Raw genomic sequence first — 19,802 nt, 5'->3', positions numbered from 1 at the left:
CCCTGCTTGTCCGTCTCACTATTATTATTGTTATTCATGATGTTAAATCCTGCACTGCTAAGGGAAAACCGCTGCAGAAGTCTGGGGTTTGTGTTTTTTCTGTAGGAAAGGAAGTCTGGCAGTGACCTGGGGTAGCGTTCGTTCTCAGGCTCTGAGGCAGTGTCTGCTTGCTGTAGTGTACACCTCAGCTGGGGCTCAGGTGGAGGTACAGTTCCACCTAGAGGTTTACTTGTCTGTAGCGTTCCAGTGACTTCTTGTAGATTTCGATCAGCTAACACCGGTCAGGTCAGATGAAATCCTGTAGAGCTGCATTATTTTAGAGTGCTTTGTAATACAGAAACAATATCCTTTTAAATACAATTCATGCACATAACCACTAGGTGGAGGTACTGTTCTCAGATTTTTGTTTACAGATCAGCTGTCTGAAGTAGTGTAGATTTAAGAGTACTTCGCTAGCATTGTAACCTCCCTAAAAACGGGTGATAGGATCATGCCTTATGCTTTCTTGTTTGTTTTTCTTTTGGTTGATTAGTTCCATGGCTGCTGACAGGTTGAAAGAAAGGGTTCTTCATCCCTAAATGCTGTGAATTTCTTTTCAGTGCATTAAAAAAAAAAAAATATATATATATATATAATTTCAAACACGCCATAGCTCAGCTTTATGAAAAAAAAAATGATATGAAAAAAAAGTCTTTACATATGCATACTTTATTGAAACTTAAATACAGAACGATGCATTTAAATAAGACATTTTAGCATTAAATAAGAAAAGCCTGACCATACCAATGAATTGGCACCTGCTGAAACTAACAAACAATACCAATACAATGAAAGTTGTTACTGGAATGAGAACGTAATGTATTTTAACAATTCAAAAACCCAGTTCTCACATCCTAGAGAACCCATGCAGCCCAGAAATAAAGGCTATTGAAGAGGCATTGTAAAATCAAGCACTACAAGTAAAGTCCCACTGGTTACCCATCCCTTGTCTGTAGGGAGGACAAACCTGATCGTAGCCTGAAAGGAAGGATCAGGCTACTTCGTTATTCTGCAGCACTGTTAACATTCCAGCACACATTAGCTGCAGTCACCGTTAAACATTCCTTGGACTTAGTTTTTTAGCCATACAGGATCAAACAAAAACACAAACCTTGGATTTGGTGACCTATTACCTACTAACATTGTTAGAACAAACAGCTAATAAATGCTGAGCCTTGTCATAGATATCCCTAAAGCTCTCTGTTAGCTCGTTTTAATTATAAAGAGGTGCACGTCGGTGAAGCTCCAATGCAGACGTGCTGTGACTGCTGTCTCTCGGGAGCATTTAATTACTCCCACTCCTTATCTCACTGCATGATGAAGACCTGACAGGAGGGTATATTAAACTATTAAAATGACTCAGAACCCGTTTAAACTCCCCTGTGTTAGATACACTCACAAACGGAGTCCTTTCTTGTAACCCTTATCTTAATGCTGTTTAGAGTTCTTACAGTACTGAGGGGACTTTAAAATCAAGTCCCATTTACCAACAACATTTTTTTTGTCCAGTTCTCATGTATATTTAGTAAAGGAGTTTCTTTTTGAATTATATAACTTAATTTTGCATTCTTCAGCTTGACAAAAATAATGCAGGACTGGAAGGGTTAAATAGGTTTAACCTAATGGGATATAGATAGATATATATATATATATATATATATATATATATATATATATATATATATATATATATATATATATATATAAAAATTGTATTCTGTAAGATTTTGTAATATTTCTGTTTAATCCATTTATTAAAAAAAAGAATACAAGATATGGAAATGTAAATATATTCAAGTTATATAATGTATGCTGTAAATTGTTCAAATTAAATGGACTACAGCTAAGTTTGATTCAACAGTGCAGATCTGTTTGTTGCCACTAGGATGTGTAAGTGAGGCACTGTGGGATCAAGTGACAAGTCTATCAGTGTCGCACAGGGAGTCAGAGGCTAATACGCTGATGTTACCTTTTAAACAGTCCCCATAGTTATATTACAGAGCTACTGCACAGTTTTGCTATATAATGGATAGATCCTTGATAAAAAAAAATATTTTTGAATTGGGGAGTATTGTTGCAAACTCCTTGAACAAAGCATTTTAACACTGGGATACAAATGCATGTGCTACACAAATCCAGTCTGCACTGCAACCCAATCTGTCTTAATTAGTCATTGTGCACTTCACAATGTAATATACTGTACCAGAGCACACTGGATTTAACAGGGTTAACGCTGCAGTCTTGAACTGATATGATTCTACTGTGTAATAAACAGATAAATGCTTCTGTAAGTATGAAGCTGAAAAAAACTAGCAACAAGTAACAGTACTTGTTTTTTGCACTTGCCAAATAAACGACCACCTTATTACACTGAGCCAATTCAGACACAGAAAGATGGTCCGAGAGCGCCGCTCAGAGGCGTAAGCTGGAATTCTCTTATTGACTCCCCTTTGACCCTGTGCCCCTGATGAAAATCAATGGTTTGCCCAGGCCCGCAGGCCCTCCCCCGACCTTTCCACCACGGCCGGTTGCTAAGGTGATGGAGGGTCTGGTTTAGGTCCCAAACCTGGCTTGTGGGAACTGTCAACACCTGGCTGAATCCCTGCGCTCAGCCCACCTGATTGCTGCCCAGAGCCGCCGGAGTTTAACAAGAAGCCAAGGAGGGGCGCCTGAGATCAGCTGCCTATGTTAGGTATCTGTACCTGTCCAGGAGTGAGAGAGAGCGAGAGGCAGACAAAGGAGCCTTATTGAGAAGAGAGACTGCAGCTCCTCGGCCTGTGAAAGGAGACCCTTGTTGAACCAGCCCCCCCTCTCCCTCCCCCGAAAGCTTATTTGAGAGTGACCGTTTTCGAGAGGCCTCGCTAATCTCATGTCATTTGGGAGGAAAAAGAAGGAAGAGGAGATGAATAGATCTGTTTCAGGGCAGGAGCCTCCGTCATACCTGTGTGTCATGGTGACGTCTACTGCTGGCCTGACGTCTGTTTCTTTGGTTTCTTTTCTCTTTTCTTTTGAAAGATGTGTCCCTGAGAGGTTTTGTAAGATTACTGCTGTAAAGTTCATCCAGTCATAATCAGCTTTGATAGATGGGGGCCCTTATATTAAATGCATTCCACTTGTGTAGTGCAAAGCCCTGCAGTGCTGTTTACCAACCCCTATTAATCCACGTGCAGTGTCATAGCCATCCTATTTGATATGGCTTTCCATAACCAGCACAGGACACAGCTTACAATAATATGAACGAATAACCAGCGACTAGAAAGATCTGATTGATACCGTGCCAAACCATATCCATTACATTTATATAGCGCCTTTCATGTACTCTACAAGCATCCCCGAGAAGCTCTCCAGCAGGAGTGTCTAATCATGGTCCTGCAGGGCCATTCCACTCCAGGTTTAACAGCTAAAACGAGATGATGAACTACTTCAGGGTTTGAGACAGGTTTGTTTGTCTCCACTCCTCTCCAGGTAACACAAGGAAGAGAGTTCCAGAGGCTATAGCATGATGGATAAGCAGCCCTGGCACTCTTGGCACTGTGAACGACTGGTCCTTGATGATAGCTACACGCCGGTGAAGCTGCCCCAGCCCCCCTGCGGGCGTGAAGGCAGCAGGAAGCTCTCAGCACCCATTCCCAGCAGCTGATTTCTCTCTACCTGACAGGAGAGCTTGACCTCTGCTCTGGAACGAGGCTCTGTGACCTGGGTCTCTCTGAGACAGGATGTACGGAGTAATCGTCAATATCCCGCAGTGCTCTGAACATGATGTCCCCATGCGGCGTCTCATCTGTGCTTGCACCTGGATTGACAGCTGGGTGGAACGGGTTGGGTGACTTGGTTTTGTGCACACTGTCCACTGTGTTCCTCTCTGCTGTTTGAGCCCAGGAAGAATGATGAATGAAATGTCTTTTACTGTTGTTTGCAACCACATCAGTCAGCATCACTGAGGAACTATTTCTTTACGTAATTGAACCTTATAACTACAGTGAAGCCTTGCTATTAACCATTTTAATATAGTCGCTCCCTCTGCCCTCCCACTCCCCAGTAAGCAGAGGGATAGGCTTTTAGGTCTGATTCAGCCCACTGACTGTGCAAACAAAGGCAGTACTTGCGGATTGTTCCGTTTGCAAACAGAGGCGTTCAACATGCTTCATTTGTACTTAAAGAAGTCTAGCTCTTAAATAAAGCACAGGACAATGGTCGGGATGCGTCTAGCAACAATAGCACAGATGACTTGTTGATCTATAAATGGAAGTGTCCAGGGAATTAAGAAGCCAGTAATCCGCCGGTTTAAACACCTTGCTTTTAGCGGAGGGGTTTATTTATGTCTTAAAGGCAGACAGCAACGAGCAAAGAAAGGGTCCCTTTCACTAAACCAATTTAGGGAATATTTCTTGAGCACAGCTGATTGAAACATGCCTCATCTAAAAGAATACAGAAATAAATCAACGTACAGTATATGATCCAATACAAATGAGTGAGACACAATTGTGTCTGGAGACGTTTGCACATTTGCAATCTGATAGTGACTGTATGGTTAGGATGAAGTTGGAGTTTCGGGCGGGACTGTGGTTGAAGACCAGGGTGAGGTTTTATAAGCTTGGATGCTCGTGGAGTGTTTAGAAACAGAATGGAGAGACAGCGTGCAAGGAGAGAGAGGTAGAAAAAGCACATACCCAGACTGCTGCTCAATCACACAGCCTCTTAGTCATGTACAGGAGACTGGAATTCAGAATTCAGGAAGAATTTGCTTCTGAAAGCAACCCAGGCCATAATTTTTCTTTTTCCTGGAAGAAATAGCTGACTGCCATTGGAACTGCACGCAACAGCTAAAAAAAAACTATTCTAGAGCTTTGCTGTACACATTTTTAAAAGTAACAAATAAAGCAGGCTGTTATATTCCTCTAGTCAAACCCTTATAGAAGTTTCCCACAGCAAAAGCATAGCAAAGTGTAATAAAGCACAGTGACAGCATGGTAAAGCATAGGTAAGTATTGTAAAAAAAATAGCAAGATATGGTAAAGCATATTAATAAACATGGCAGACCAGGTTAACTATTGTAAATGCAGAGTATAATCATGGGAAAGCATGGGGGTAAACCTGTAAAAACACAGTGTAGAAATACTGAGGTAAACAGTTGCACTTGAATATAGCTTGTATCGACCACAAAGTCGCTAACTGACATTATAAAGCAAACCTGCCCTGTTAATCAGTAAGAGCTGTCACTGCGGACCTCAGCAGTGCTCAGAAGCTTTATAAAGTGTCTGAGACGCCACTTTCACCTAATAAAAAGGTATCGACAGACACCTAAAGCACAGCGCATTACCCTTTCCAGTGTTCAGACAAACAGCAGGGTATTCATCTAGCCTCCTCTGCTCCACTCTGTCCTCCTCTCACAGCAGTGAATGATGCAGTGACGAGGGGGCTGGGAATGATGCAGTGACGAGGGGGCTGGGAATGATGCAGTGACGAGGGGGCTGGGAATGATGCAGTGACGAGGGGGCTGGGAATGATGCAGTGACAAGGGGGCTGGCTGTGCTATAATACTGTTGTTTGTATGAAGCAGCCCATCAGGGTGTGGAGCGGGCTGGTCACGACTTGCTATCCACATTTCACATTGGCCATTATCTTTCATTGGCTTTATTTACTTTCCAGTTTTCACAGCTTCACAAGTGTATACATAGCTTTACACTGGGAGGGTGGGGTGGGAGACAACATCCCACAGGACTACAGCTTTATAACACCCAGTAAGAAAGGGTGACCTAACAGCACCTTATTCAATATGTGAGAATGATCTGGGGGGAAGTGGTCTCTGACATCAGCTCTATCCATTAGACCACAGTGCCTCAACTCTAATCACTATACCACACTGCCTCCCAGAACTCGGCTCTATCCACTGGATTACACTACCTCCCAGTCCCTCAGCTCTAACCACAATACCACACTGACTCCCATTCCTTATTTTTATTTACTAGACAATACTGCCTCCCAGACCTTAGCTCTATTCACCAGACCACAGTGCCTCCCAGTTCATCAGCTCTAACCACTGCATTGCATTCTCCCAGTCCCTCAGGTCAAACCACTAAGCCACACTGCCAACCTTAATCTCCCATTCCCCAGCCCCCACCTCCACAAAAGAGAAAAGTTCCCACCTGGCACAGTGAGCTGTGAAAGAATTGGCTGCCCTTTGGCCGGTCCGTCGGACGAGTCTCTCCCTTTATCCCCCCCAGCGCTAGCCTGTCAGCCTGAGCGCGCTCAGCACTGCAAAGCAAGGAGAGCGAAAAGGAGATAATCCCTGTGTTCGCTCGCTCACTGGCCCCTCTTTTCACAGGCCCTGGGCCGTGCTTGATGCGCTTGAGCTGCGTTGGGCCCTGCAAGAAAAGGCAGAGGCAGCCTGGGAGTGTGAGCATATGAATGGGTTCCAAGTGTTTACTCAGCAGTTTAACGTCATGTCATTCAAAAAGTAATTGCACTTGAATGACAACTATTATGAAATGTATTAAGAAATGCTGTAATAACTTTAGGCTTGCACTACCTTGCAGTCCTGAACATGTGGCAATTTCTGCACGTTGATGCTTAAAAGCTGAATGATATACAACATACAGCAACAGAGGATTTAAAATGCATATACAAACTAGCTTTGCGACCAGCATCAAACCGATAAACCCGCATTCCACTGAACTGAACTCCAGAAAACACAGAGAGAGGGAGCAGGAGAGAGAGAAAGAGAGAGAGAGAGGGGGGGTAGTAGTGGTGGGTGCTTTTCTTTTTGAAATGATCAAACGCCCTGATATGTTATGACAAGGTTCCATGAATCCGCAGAATGGCAGCAGGGATTAGGCCCTGGACGCCCGCCCCAGGCACTGCTTCCTGGGATGAGCTCTGGGTTTGTCAAGGCTGACCTGCCAGCAGCCAGGGGCCAGATCCTCCGTGCAGATAGGGCACCAGGCAGGATCCCAGGGCTGTCCAAAGCTGTTAACCATCCGCTTTTGAGGGCCCGCGTTTGGCTTTGTGGTCAAGTTGGGGGGGGGGGGGGGGGGGGACCGATTGTGACAATGCCCTGAGTCACAGCGCAAAGAGCCTGTCTCAGTTAAAATTAGCCTGAGAAAAAAAACCCAGAATGTTTAAAGAGCTCCAGTTTTATGATTGAAGCATAAATAAAGAAAGGGCTTTTTTTCTTGTGGGATCTGCAGATGTGACTCCACAGAGCTGGTAATACCCTAGTAGTGTATTATAACCATATACAAATTTAATCCTAGCACGGCACTGGATTGTAATGTTAATAACGTGTCACTAAAATGTCAATGCAATCAAATGTTTATTCCTTTTTTAATAACAGTCAAAACCTTTAATAATTCTAGATGTTCTACGAATGGATCCTTAATCTAAACTGTGTAAAGTGTGGCATTGAAAATGAGAAAGTAATGGGTTAGGGTTAGGCTTAGGATGAAGGTTAGGGTTAGGGTTAGGGCTGGAGGAGGGTGTTGCTTGTACCCCAGTAAACAACTCAAGACGGGATCATTTAAAAATGGACAGGACAGCGCATTTGAAGGAAGCACCACCCAACCTTGCAAGCTTGTTGAAAATGAAGCTGCAATGCTGCCATGTTGTCTTGATACCAACTCCCATTTACAACATGGCCAGAGAGTACAGGCTTTAACAGCGAGGTTCCTGCCTGTGGAACTGCATCCTGAGTCATATCAGGAATTCTGGCACAGTCGAGTCTTTATAATCACAATTAAAAACAGGTTCATTGAAGTTAGCTTATTTTTGGGCTGGATCGATTGACCAATGTCTTTTGCGAGTTTCAGAGCCCCGGGATGCTCTGCATGAACAACGCTATATAAAAGCAAACTGTATTGTGTTGTATTGCATTGTATTACTTTACATATCTGTTGTAGCACGAGCCATTGAGCCATATCAGTACACGAGTGTGCAAAGGTTATCATGATAAAAACATAAAACACTAACAATAATATATCCAAGCCGAGTGAAAGAATGGTAAAGCACAGATTAGTGTGCTAATGCATGGAAAAACACCATTCCTGTGCCAGTAAATGGACTGCAGCACTGTGAATTTGCCAGCTAACTCATGCTTTATGAATAGAGGTAATTCCCTCTAGGTGTTAGTGGGTCTCTTCGAGTAGCTTTTTCACTGTATAGAAATTAGATTTATTCTTCCACAAATCCCCATGGCTTTCACAGCACAAGAGTTTGCTTTAATGAATTGTATTCATTTTCCAATGCATTGCTTTAGCCTGTGTAACTACCCTTGAGTAATACAGTAACCCTAACCCTACTCTTGAGTAACACAGTATCCCTAACCCTAACCCTAATCCTACCCTTGAGTAACACAGTAACCTTAACCCTACTCTTGAGTTATACAAAATAAAAGCTGGCCAGCAGAGGCCCGTAATGTAATTGGTCCCGGCACAGGAACAAGATCCCGGAACTGCATGCTGACTGGGGAGTGTTGGTACTCTCTGTTCATTCCCATGACTGACATCACAGAGCAGTCCTGGAACTGCATGCTGACTGGGGAGTGTTGGTACTCTCTCTGTTCAATCCCATGATTGACATCACAGAGCAGTCCTGGAACTGCATGCTGACTGGGGAGTGTTGGTACTCTCTCTGTTCAATCCCATGATTGACATCACAGAGCAGTCCTGGAACTGCATGCTGACTGGGGAGTGTTGGTACTCTCTCTGTTCATTCCCATGATTGACATCACAGAGCAGTCCTGGAACTGCATGCTGACTGGGGAGTGTTGGTACTCTCTCTGTTCAATCCCATGATTGACATCACAGAGCAGTCCTGGAACTGCATGCTGACAGGGGAGTGTTGGTACTCTCTATTCATTCCCATGATTGACATCACAGAGCAGTCCTGGAACTGCATGTTGACTGGGGAGTGTTGGTACTCTCTCTGTTCATTCCCATGATTGACATCACAGAGCAGTCCTGGAACTGCATGCTGACAGGGGAGTGTTGGTACTCTCTATTCATTCCCATGATTGACATCACAGAGCAGTCCTGGAACTGCATGTTGACTGGGGAGTGTTGGTACTCTCTCTGTTCATTCCCATGATTGACATCACAGAGCAGTCCTGGAACTGCATGCTGACAGGGGAGTGTTGGTACTCTCTATTCATTCCCATGATTGACATCACAGAGCAGTCCTGGAACTGCATGCGGACTGGGGAGTGTTGGTACTCTCTCTGTTCATTCCCATGATTGACATCACAGAGCAGTCCTGGAACTGCATGCTGACAGGGGAGTGTTGGTACTCTCTATTCATTCCCATGATTGACATCACAGAGCAGTCCTGGAACTGCATGTTGACTGGGGAGTGTTGGTACTCTCTCTGTTCAATCCCATGATTGACATCACAGAGCAGTCCTGGAACTGCATGCTGACTGGGGAGTGTTGGTACTCTCTATTCATTCCCATGATTGACATCACAGAGCAGTCCTGGAACTGCATGCTGACTGGGGAGTGTTGGTACTCTCTCTGTTCAATCCCATGATTGACATCACAGAGCAGTCCTGGAACTGCATGCTGACTGGGGAGTGTTGGTATTCTCTGTTCATTCCCATGATTGACATCACAGAGCAGTCCTGGAACTGCATGCTGACTGGGGAGTGTTGGTATTCTCTGTTCATTCCCATGATTGACATCACAGAGCAGTCCTGGAACTGCATGCTGACTGGGGAGTGTTGGTACTCTCTCTATTCATTCCCATGATTGACATCACAGAGCAGTCCTGGAACTGCATGCTGACTGGGGAGTGTTGGTACTCTCTCTGTTCAATCCCATGATTGACATCACAGAGCAGTCCTGGAACTGCATGCTGACTGGGGAGTGTTGGTACTCTCTATTCATTCCCATGATTGACATCACAGAGCAGTCCTGGAACTGCATGTTGACTGGAGAGTGTTGGTACTCTCTCTGTTCATTCCCATGATTGACATCACAGAGCAGTCCTGGAACTGCATGTTGACTGGGGAGTGTTGGTACTCTCTATTCATTCCCATGATTGACATCACAGAGCAGTCCTGGAACTGCATGCTGACTGGAGAGTGTTGGTACTCTCTCTGTTCAATCCCATGATTGACATCACAGAGCAGTCCTGGAACTGCATGCTGACTGGGGAGTGTTGGTACTCTCTCTGTTCAATCCCATGATTGACATCACAGAGCAGTCCTGGAACTGCATGCTGACTGGGGAGTGTTGGTACTCTCTCTGTTCATTCCCATGATTGACATCACAGAGCAGTCCTGGAACTGCATGCTGACTGGGGAGTGTTGGTACTCTCTCTGTTCAATCCCATGATTGACATCACAGAGCAGTCCTGGAACTGCATGCTGACAGGGGAGTGTTGGTACTCTCTATTCATTCCCATGATTGACATCACAGAGCAGTCCTGGAACTGCATGTTGACTGGGGAGTGTTGGTACTCTCTCTGTTCATTCCCATGATTGACATCACAGAGCAGTCCTGGAACTGCATGCTGACAGGGGAGTGTTGGTACTCTCTATTCATTCCCATGATTGACATCACAGAGCAGTCCTGGAACTGCATGTTGACTGGGGAGTGTTGGTACTCTCTCTGTTCATTCCCATGATTGACATCACAGAGCAGTCCTGGAACTGCATGCTGACAGGGGAGTGTTGGTACTCTCTATTCATTCCCATGATTGACATCACAGAGCAGTCCTGGAACTGCATGCGGACTGGGGAGTGTTGGTACTCTCTCTGTTCATTCCCATGATTGACATCACAGAGCAGTCCTGGAACTGCATGCTGACAGGGGAGTGTTGGTACTCTCTATTCATTCCCATGATTGACATCACAGAGCAGTCCTGGAACTGCATGTTGACTGGGGAGTGTTGGTACTCTCTCTGTTCAATCCCATGATTGACATCACAGAGCAGTCCTGGAACTGCATGCTGACTGGGGAGTGTTGGTACTCTCTATTCATTCCCATGATTGACATCACAGAGCAGTCCTGGAACTGCATGCTGACTGGGGAGTGTTGGTACTCTCTCTGTTCAATCCCATGATTGACATCACAGAGCAGTCCTGGAACTGCATGCTGACTGGGGAGTGTTGGTATTCTCTGTTCATTCCCATGATTGACATCACAGAGCAGTCCTGGAACTGCATGCTGACTGGGGAGTGTTGGTATTCTCTGTTCATTCCCATGATTGACATCACAGAGCAGTCCTGGAACTGCATGCTGACTGGGGAGTGTTGGTACTCTCTCTGTTCATTCCCATGATTGACATCACAGAGCAGTCCTGGAACTGCATGCTGACTGGGGAGTGTTGGTACTCTCTCTATTCATTCCCATGATTGACATCACAGAGCAGTCCTGGAACTGCATGCTGACTGGGGAGTGTTGGTACTCTCTCTGTTCAATCCCATGATTGACATCACAGAGCAGTCCTGGAACTGCATGCTGACTGGGGAGTGTTGGTATTCTCTGTTCATTCCCATGATTGACATCACAGAGCAGTCCTGGAACTGCATGCTGACTGGGGAGTGTTGGTACTCTCTCTGTTCATTCCCATGATTGACATCACAGAGCAGTCCTGGAACTGCATGCTGACTGGGGAGTGTTGGTACTCTCTCTATTCATTCCCATGATTGACATCACAGAGCAGTCCTGGAACTGCATGCTGACTGGGGAGTGTTGGTACTCTCTCTGTTCAATCCCATGATTGACATCACAGAGCAGTCCTGGAACTGCATGCTGACTGGGGAGTGTTGGTACTCTCTATTCATTCCCATGATTGACATCACAGAGCAGTCCTGGAACTGCATGTTGACTGGAGAGTGTTGGTACTCTCTCTGTTCATTCCCATGATTGACATCACAGAGCAGTCCTGGAACTGCATGCTGACTGGGGAGTGTTGGTACTCTCTATTCATTCCCATGATTGACATCACAGAGCAGTCCTGGAACTGCATGCTGACTGGAGAGTGTTGGTACTCTCTCTGTTCAATCCCATGATTGACATCACAGAGCAGTCCTGGAACTGCATGCGGACTGGGGAGTGTTGGTACTCTCTCTGTTCAATCCCATGATTGACATCACAGAGCAGTCCTGGAACTGCATGCTGACTGGGGAGTGTTGGTACTCTCTATTCATTCCCATGATTGACATCACAGAGCAGTCCTGGAACTGCATGCTGACTGGGGAGTGTTGGTACTCTCTCTGTTCAATCCCATGATTGACATCACAGAGCAGTCCTGGAACTGCATGCTGACTGGGGAGTGTTGGTATACTCTCTATTCATTCCCATGATTGACATCACAGAGCAGTCCTGGAACTGCATGCTGACTGGGGAGTGTTGGTACTCTCTCTGTTCATTCCCATGATTGACATCACAGAGCAGTCCTGGAACTGCATGCTGACTGGGGAGTGTTGGTACTCTCTGTTCATTCCCATGATTGACATCACAGAGCAGTCCTGGAACTGCATGCTGACTGGGGAGTGTTGGTACTCTCTCTGTTCAATCCCATGATTGACATCACAGAGCAGTCCTGGAACTGCATGCTGACTGGGGAGTGTTGGTACTCTCTGTTCAATCCCATGATTGACATCACAGAGCAGTCCTGGAACTGCATGCTGACTGGGGAGTGTTGGTACTCTCTCTGTTCATTCCCATGATTGACATCACAGAGCAGTCCTGGAACTGCATGCGGACTGGGGAGTGTTGGGTTGTTTGCAGACTGGCTGATTCTGTTTAGAGATCCACTTAAGGGATCAGTGGTAGTGAATGACTGGGGCTGCACTCCCATTAATCTGCCTGTTAGTCTCCCATTGTCTGAGCAAATGTGCCCTCATTGTTTTTCCTCTAATCTCTGGATTGGGACATCATTAATATTGCTGCCACTGAATGAACACCACCCTGTCTGCACCACATGTCCCTGCCTGGCACTGAAGTTAAAACCAGGTCAAAAAGAGGAGTAAACTGTACTTCTTAAATGTACTGTACTTGCACTTTGAGGTTTAGTTTTTTTAATTGTTCTTTCTGTTAAAGAAACAAATGTGTATGGATACTGTTCATACTTATGGATAGATACTATATACTGTATATATATACTGTATATATATACATATCTATCTATATATATCTATATATATATGAATTTATGAATAGGTATGTGTGTAATGTAGATACATGGTACATGTTTTATTGATGCAGGTATATATATGGTACAGGTGTATTTATGTGTACAATTATGGATATGAAGGTTATACAAGTAAGCATATAAGCGATAACTACAAGACGCATTGACTACATCTAAATATATAGCTATTATATGACTAGGACTTTGTCTTTCCTTTTAAGGTCTTGGAATGTCATAAACCTTGACCAAATCAGTCATTCAGCGACAGGCTGCTGTGACGTCCCTGTATAGCAGAAGGGGACAGTGTCTAGGATATCACAGGATATACAGATTTGGAATTCAAAAGGTAATGACAGAGAGAGATTCAAATTATTATGTGATTACATGATAAGTGGTTCTGTATAAACACAATGCAAAATATGTTTAATAAATAATTAAAATGAACAGAGCAAAAAATAACCAATATCCAGTAATCAATAATAAACAATATATAAAATAACTGTGGGTCTAGAAAGAAGCCTGTGTCAGCCGGTTTGGAGGAAGGAGCGATTCCCAAACAGCAGCGCTGTCGTCTCATTAGTGCAGCTCATTAGACCCCATGCCTGAGCAGTAAGGAAACAAACCCTCAGGGGAGCAGCCCTACCTGAGGCTGGGGGACCTGAGGGCTGCTGGACAGACAAACCACTTAACCCCAGCCAGTCAGGGTTAGCGGCCGTGCTGCAGGGAGAGGCAGGGGAGATTAGGCTGGCAGACAGACAGGGAGGCACAGCTATTGACATAGGTGCGCTGAGGCTAAAAGAGCTCTTAAGCGTTGCAATTTTTGAGCCTTAAACAGACCTAAGCTTCCGCTGGAATTCAGATATACAGATGCACAGACAAATAAATAGATAGATAGTTATTAAACAGATCGATAGACAGACAGATGCTTGAACTGAAAGACAGAAAATAGATGGATAGCAGAAAGGAGGCAGTGAAAAGGCCATCCCTTTGCGTGCAGAATGGGTTGGTTTTCTTGATCTATTAGCCATAAAGAAGTAGAACAGAAACACGAGCATGACAAGCAATTTTGTTTTCAATCTGAGCCCAGTGCTGTTGTACTGTGTGAGAGACTGTCCATGTGGGCTGGGCTTTCTGCAGAGCAGAGCAGGGCTGCTGGAGATTTAGTCCTGGAGGTAGACACTTTGCACCAGCACTTAATCCCCACGGCACACAAACGGGAGGTGAATTAGGGATCAGGAATGAAAACACAGATTCTTTCAGGGATTTCCTTAAAACATACTGTGAATGGACAGTGCAAACATCACCATGCTGCTGGGAACATCTCAGGGGCTCATACAGTATAGCACAGGTTTACCATGCACAGAGAACCACTCAGGGACTCATACAGTATAGCACAGGTTTACCATGCACAGAGAACCACTCAGGGACTCATACAGTACTGCCCAGTCCCTGACCACATTCCGGCACCTCCTTAAGACTCACCTCTTCAAAGAGCACCTGTAGAACTCCTCTGTTTGTATCCCGGGACACTATCACCCTTCATGTAAATGTGCTTTATTTTGCTCTTATCAGCCCCTATTTTACTGCATTTAATCCTGTACTTCAGAATACTGTAATCTGCCAAGTTTTTAACCTGTAGTACTTTGTATTTAATCACATCCTGATGTAACTATCACTATTTAATCATATCCTGATGTAACTATCACTATTACCTGCTGTATTATTGAATTGTGGTTTGTCAAACAAAAGTTATTGTATTTCTTGCTCTTATTGTATTACTTGTATTGTAACGCTTGAAATGTTTTTGCTTACGATTGTAAGTCGCCCTGGATAAGGGCGTCTGCTAAGAAATAAATAATAATAATAATAATAATACAGTATAGCACAGGTTTACCATGCACAGAGAACCACTCAGGGACTCATACAGTATAGCACAGGTTTACCATGCACAGAGAACCACTCAGGGACTCATACAGTACAGCACAGGTTTACCATGCACAGAGAACCACTCAGGGACTCATACAGTACAGCACAGGTTTACCATGCACAGAGAACCACTCTGGGACTCATACAGTATAGCACAGGTTTACCATGCACAGAGAACCACTCAGGGACTCATACAGTATAGCACAGGTTTACCATGCACAGAGAACCACTCAGGGACTCATACAGTACAGCACAGATTTACCATGCACAGAGAATATTGGCTGCTATAGTTATACCGTGGAGTGGTATGCAGACTACTATAGTTATACAGTGGTATGGGCTGCTATAGTTAGCCCCCTTCTGTTCAAGACCTTAATTATTATTTTTACCATTTTGGTAAATTCATTATTATTATTATTATTATTATTATTATTATTATTATTATTATTATTATTATTATTATTATTATTATTAATAATAATAATAATAATAATAATAATAATAATAATAATAATAAAAATAGGCTACCTGAGCGACAGAAAGACTGAGCGACAGGCTACCTGCGCGACAGGAAGAGTGAACCACAGGAAGACTGAAGTTGGCTCCTCCAGTTGCTCTGGCGCAGCGCATTACCGAGCACTGGAGATGTTAGGTCCAGACAGAGAGAGCTTATTTCGGGATCACATTTACGAATTAGTCGACCATTCCGTTCCCTCTAAACCCTCCGTCCCCGGTGCGCTCCTCTCCAGATTCTATCTCTGAATAAAGTTCCAGGAGAGGCACTAATTCACGATGAGTGGCGGGTGATCTTTATCAACGCGCTCCCCTGGTTTCACACGGGTGCTGTGATAGCGTCGATAACTGTCTCTGTATTTAGCTGTATTATTACACGCTGAAGTACTGCTAGCTCTTTGGAAGGCAGTCTTCAGCGGGAAGAGCAACCAGAACATTCACTCATAAAATGGCACACTGTGTCAATTGTTTTGCTTCAATATTACTTTTTAAAACTTTTTTTCATCGCTGATAAAAAAAAAAAAAAATCCTTTTCCATTATGTTCGGTTATCATTATCAATAACAATAATGTTCTGCTGAAGCATTTTTGCTTGTTTAAGTATGTCTTATATGAATGAATATATTGAAAGCCCAGCCACATCGCATTTTATAGATTTAACATGTAATAATAATAATAATAATAATAATAATAATAATAATAATAATAATAATAATAATAATAAAAAGAAAGACACCAAACGGAATATGAAATAACACATTGAACTGCAGTATTAAAAACAGTATAGAGACTAGTCCCATTTTGAGTTTATTGCCCAGATTTCGTTGTAACCGCTCGGGCACCGCGCTATCCTGCCGTATCGATCTGTGTATTGCACAGTGTTTGTGGTTTATTCCATACTCTGTTTTTTGATTATATAAAAACACAAGTTTATTAGACTGACTCTGAAAGTACAATTTGTATATACCTGCAACAATAAGTATTTTCTACATCTCTTGTGTACGTCACGATTCAGAGTTCAATGTAAAGCATAAAGAATGGTTCATATTTCCTTTTCTTTACCAACCTTTGTGCATGTGCTTCATTATTTATAGGTTCTACATTAAAAAAAAAGTTATAATATGTTTAGCTTAACAGCGGGTTTAATTACAGAATACACCGAATCCAACATAAAAATTAAAAAATAAATCTATACTGCATAAATGACAGAACATATGTATTAATGATTGAAGTGGGAATGTTTTGTAAAGATATTTTCAAAAACAAAGCAATATAACCCTAATATTTCTGTCTCTGCATAGACGTGACATTCTCCCGAATATATCAAACCCCAACCCTGCCCCTTAGACAGCAAGGACAAGATGATCTCAAACTAAACATATTTGCAAACGCAGCCTTTCCAGCCAGAGCTTTCCAAGCACACTGTCCATGGATCCGTTCTTCCGTCTATCTGTCCTGAGCCGCATCTTTTCTATTGTAATACTATCATAATCCGACCGCCTTTATCGGACAATATCATTGTATCGATTCATTGAGTCAGTTTCAGCTTCTTTATTCAGGTTACAGTGTTTCATCCACATAGCTATAGCTACAAATTAGATGTAAAAATGACATGCCCACCAAAGAATATAGCACATAGGCATGGTCCCCGATACGCAGCGGGCAATAATCGAAACTGTATAGGTTTTCCTTGCAGGTGTATAGATATTAGATGACTGTAACTGCACGTTGAGAGGATTGGTCGGCAGTGACCTATAAATCCAATATAATCTTTCAGAAAGGCTGCCGAGCTTTTAGTGAGGGGGGTATGCTAATTTTACGCTTTGACTCACTCCCTGTTCAAAACAGGGTGGCGCCACGCTCAGCCCGCCGTGACATAAAAGACAAGTTGACTCGACAGACACAACACCTGACCTGTGAGACGTGAATGCACACCACTGTCTTGTGACACACACGCTGCTTGGAGACCACAAACTAAAGTTTATGAATCTTGAAAACGTCTCTTACTTTTCGGGCATGTGCAACATGACTGCGGAATCTCAGTACTCCCCAACCGAGGTGGCGAGTCCCATGGGAGTCTCCCCTAACCGCAGCCTGGATTCCTCCTCGCCGGGGAGAGGGCAAGACGAGGTGATGATCAAATCGGAGCCCAGGGGCAGCAGCCCTGCCACTGACAGGGAGGATGGCAATCTGGGCCAGACTGAGGACCAGCTGCCAACATCTGGGAGCCGACGCAGGAAGCGGCCCGTTCAGCGAGGCAAGCCGCCTTACAGCTACATCGCTCTGATAGCCATGTCCATCGCTAACTCGCCCGAGAGGAAACTCACGCTCGGGGGCATCTACAAGTTCATCATGGAACGCTTTCCATTCTACAGGGAGAATTCCAAAAAGTGGCAGAACTCGATCCGGCACAACCTGACCCTCAACGACTGCTTCGTCAAAATCCCGCGGGAGCCCGGGCGCCCTGGCAAGGGCAACTACTGGACCCTGGACCCGGCGGCCGAAGACATGTTTGATAACGGTAGCTTTTTGCGCAGGAGGAAGCGCTTCAAAAGGACAGACGTCAGCACCTACCCGGGCTACATGCAGAACGCCAGCGCCTTCACCCCGACCCCAGTCGGAAGACAGTCCTATCCCAACACGTTATACCCCGGCATGGGCTCAGGGTACAGCCCCCACATCCACAGTAGCACGCACCACCCCGCCATGCTCCATCACTACCAGAGCCCAGGCGTGGTCGGACAGGGGCAGCACAGGATGTTCAGCATAGACAATATCATCAACCAGCAATCCGTGCTGCAGTCTTCCTCGGGGACCGAGCTGAGCCACCAGTCACTGAGCTTGAACGGGGACGGCAGCATGGCCCCCAGCTGCTTGGTGGGAGTCGGTTCCGACCCGGTGTCCTGTTTCCAGTCCCAGTCGTTCAGTCCCTCTGGAGTGGGATCCATACTGAGCAGGTCCAGCGGCACCATCTCATCCGACCTGGCGGCGGCCTATCCTTACTCCTCCTCGCCGCCCCACTTGCCCGCCATTGCCCAGGCGAGTTACTCGCCGAGTAATACCCAGATGTACGCCCCTTCCAACAGGATCTCTCTGCAGCCCATGCGCTCCAGTTCGTGTTCCGACCACACCGACCAGCTCCTGAGTCTATCGAGCTCACAAACGAACGGGCTCGGCCAGTTCGGTGCCAATAACTCCTACATGAGGCAGGCCAGTTTTGCTTCGGGACTGGAGAGGTACATGTAAAAGATGTTCAAAGACTGTCTCGTGATATCACACCAGCTCTTCTGTTTAAAAAGAAAAACAAAACTCGGACATCCCAGGAGATTAGCGCTTTTTAATACTTACACCGTTTATTTTCTGTGTCTCATTTTCTTTTTAAATGTGTTGTTTCTTTGGTCATCCAAAACTTTTATACTATTTTATAAATATTGGAAACCGATTTTTTAAATATTGCATTTTTGTTGTCGTTGAAATTTGTATATAGTAAAAAGCACTATTAATATGTATTTTTTTTTTTAATGAAATAGGTTGGAATAGATTCTAATGTAATTTAAGCTCTCCTGGTTATACAAATGTTGCCACATCATCAACATGTGTGTTCAATATTTATGGATTCCTCAACTGAACATTGTATTTGTTTTTCTAACGCAATGTGTTTGTGTCGAATAATTAATAAATTCGTTTTTTATCTATTTATTGTCGACATCTCAAACATTATATTAAATGCATCACATTCTGCAGGTCTACCGCGTATAGGAATTGAAATCCCATAGACCTACATTACAACAACACAAGCTACACCGTAAAACCAACCCAACAGAAATGTTAGTGAACATATTCTTATACTAACACACCTTACACGTTAATGCTCATTTTAAACACGTCTTATACTAATACACGTTACACGTTAATGCTCATTTTAAACACATCTTATACTAATACACGTTACACGTTAATGCTCATTTTAAACACATCTTATACTAATACACGTTACACGTTAATGCTCATTTTAAACACATCTGATACTAATACACGTTACACGTTAATGCTCATTTTAAACACATCTTATGCTAATACACGTTACACGTTAATGCTCATTTTAAACACATCTTATACTAATACACGTTACACGTTAATGCTCATTTTAAACACATCTTATACTAACACACGTTACACGTTAATGCTCATTTT

The 19,802-nt window shown here is 44.0% G+C and overlaps 1 protein-coding gene across 1 annotated transcript; it reads left to right on the top strand.

The window, feature by feature from the left end:
- The first annotated feature begins 17,536 nt into the window (after positions 1–17,536).
- On the top strand, positions 17,537–19,225 carry LOC117401933 (forkhead box protein E4-like). Its single transcript, XM_034002680.3, has one exon. The coding sequence runs from the start codon at positions 17,592–17,594 to the stop codon at positions 18,852–18,854; it is 1,263 nt and encodes a 420-aa protein (XP_033858571.3). The 5' UTR covers positions 17,537–17,591; the 3' UTR covers positions 18,855–19,225.
- The last annotated feature ends 577 nt before the right edge of the window (positions 19,226–19,802 follow it).

This window comes from Acipenser ruthenus, chromosome 10, assembly GCF_902713425.1.
Source record: "Acipenser ruthenus chromosome 10, fAciRut3.2 maternal haplotype, whole genome shotgun sequence".
Lineage (NCBI taxonomy): Eukaryota > Metazoa > Chordata > Actinopteri > Acipenseriformes > Acipenseridae > Acipenser > Acipenser ruthenus.
This window is presented reverse-complemented; position numbering and strand designations above follow the sequence as displayed.

What these genes read in the sequence shown, in the direction of transcription:
- LOC117401933 (XM_034002680.3), top strand. Translation starts at nt 17,592, where the DNA reads ATGAATCTTGAAAACGTCTCTTACTTTTCGGGCATGTGCAACATGACT.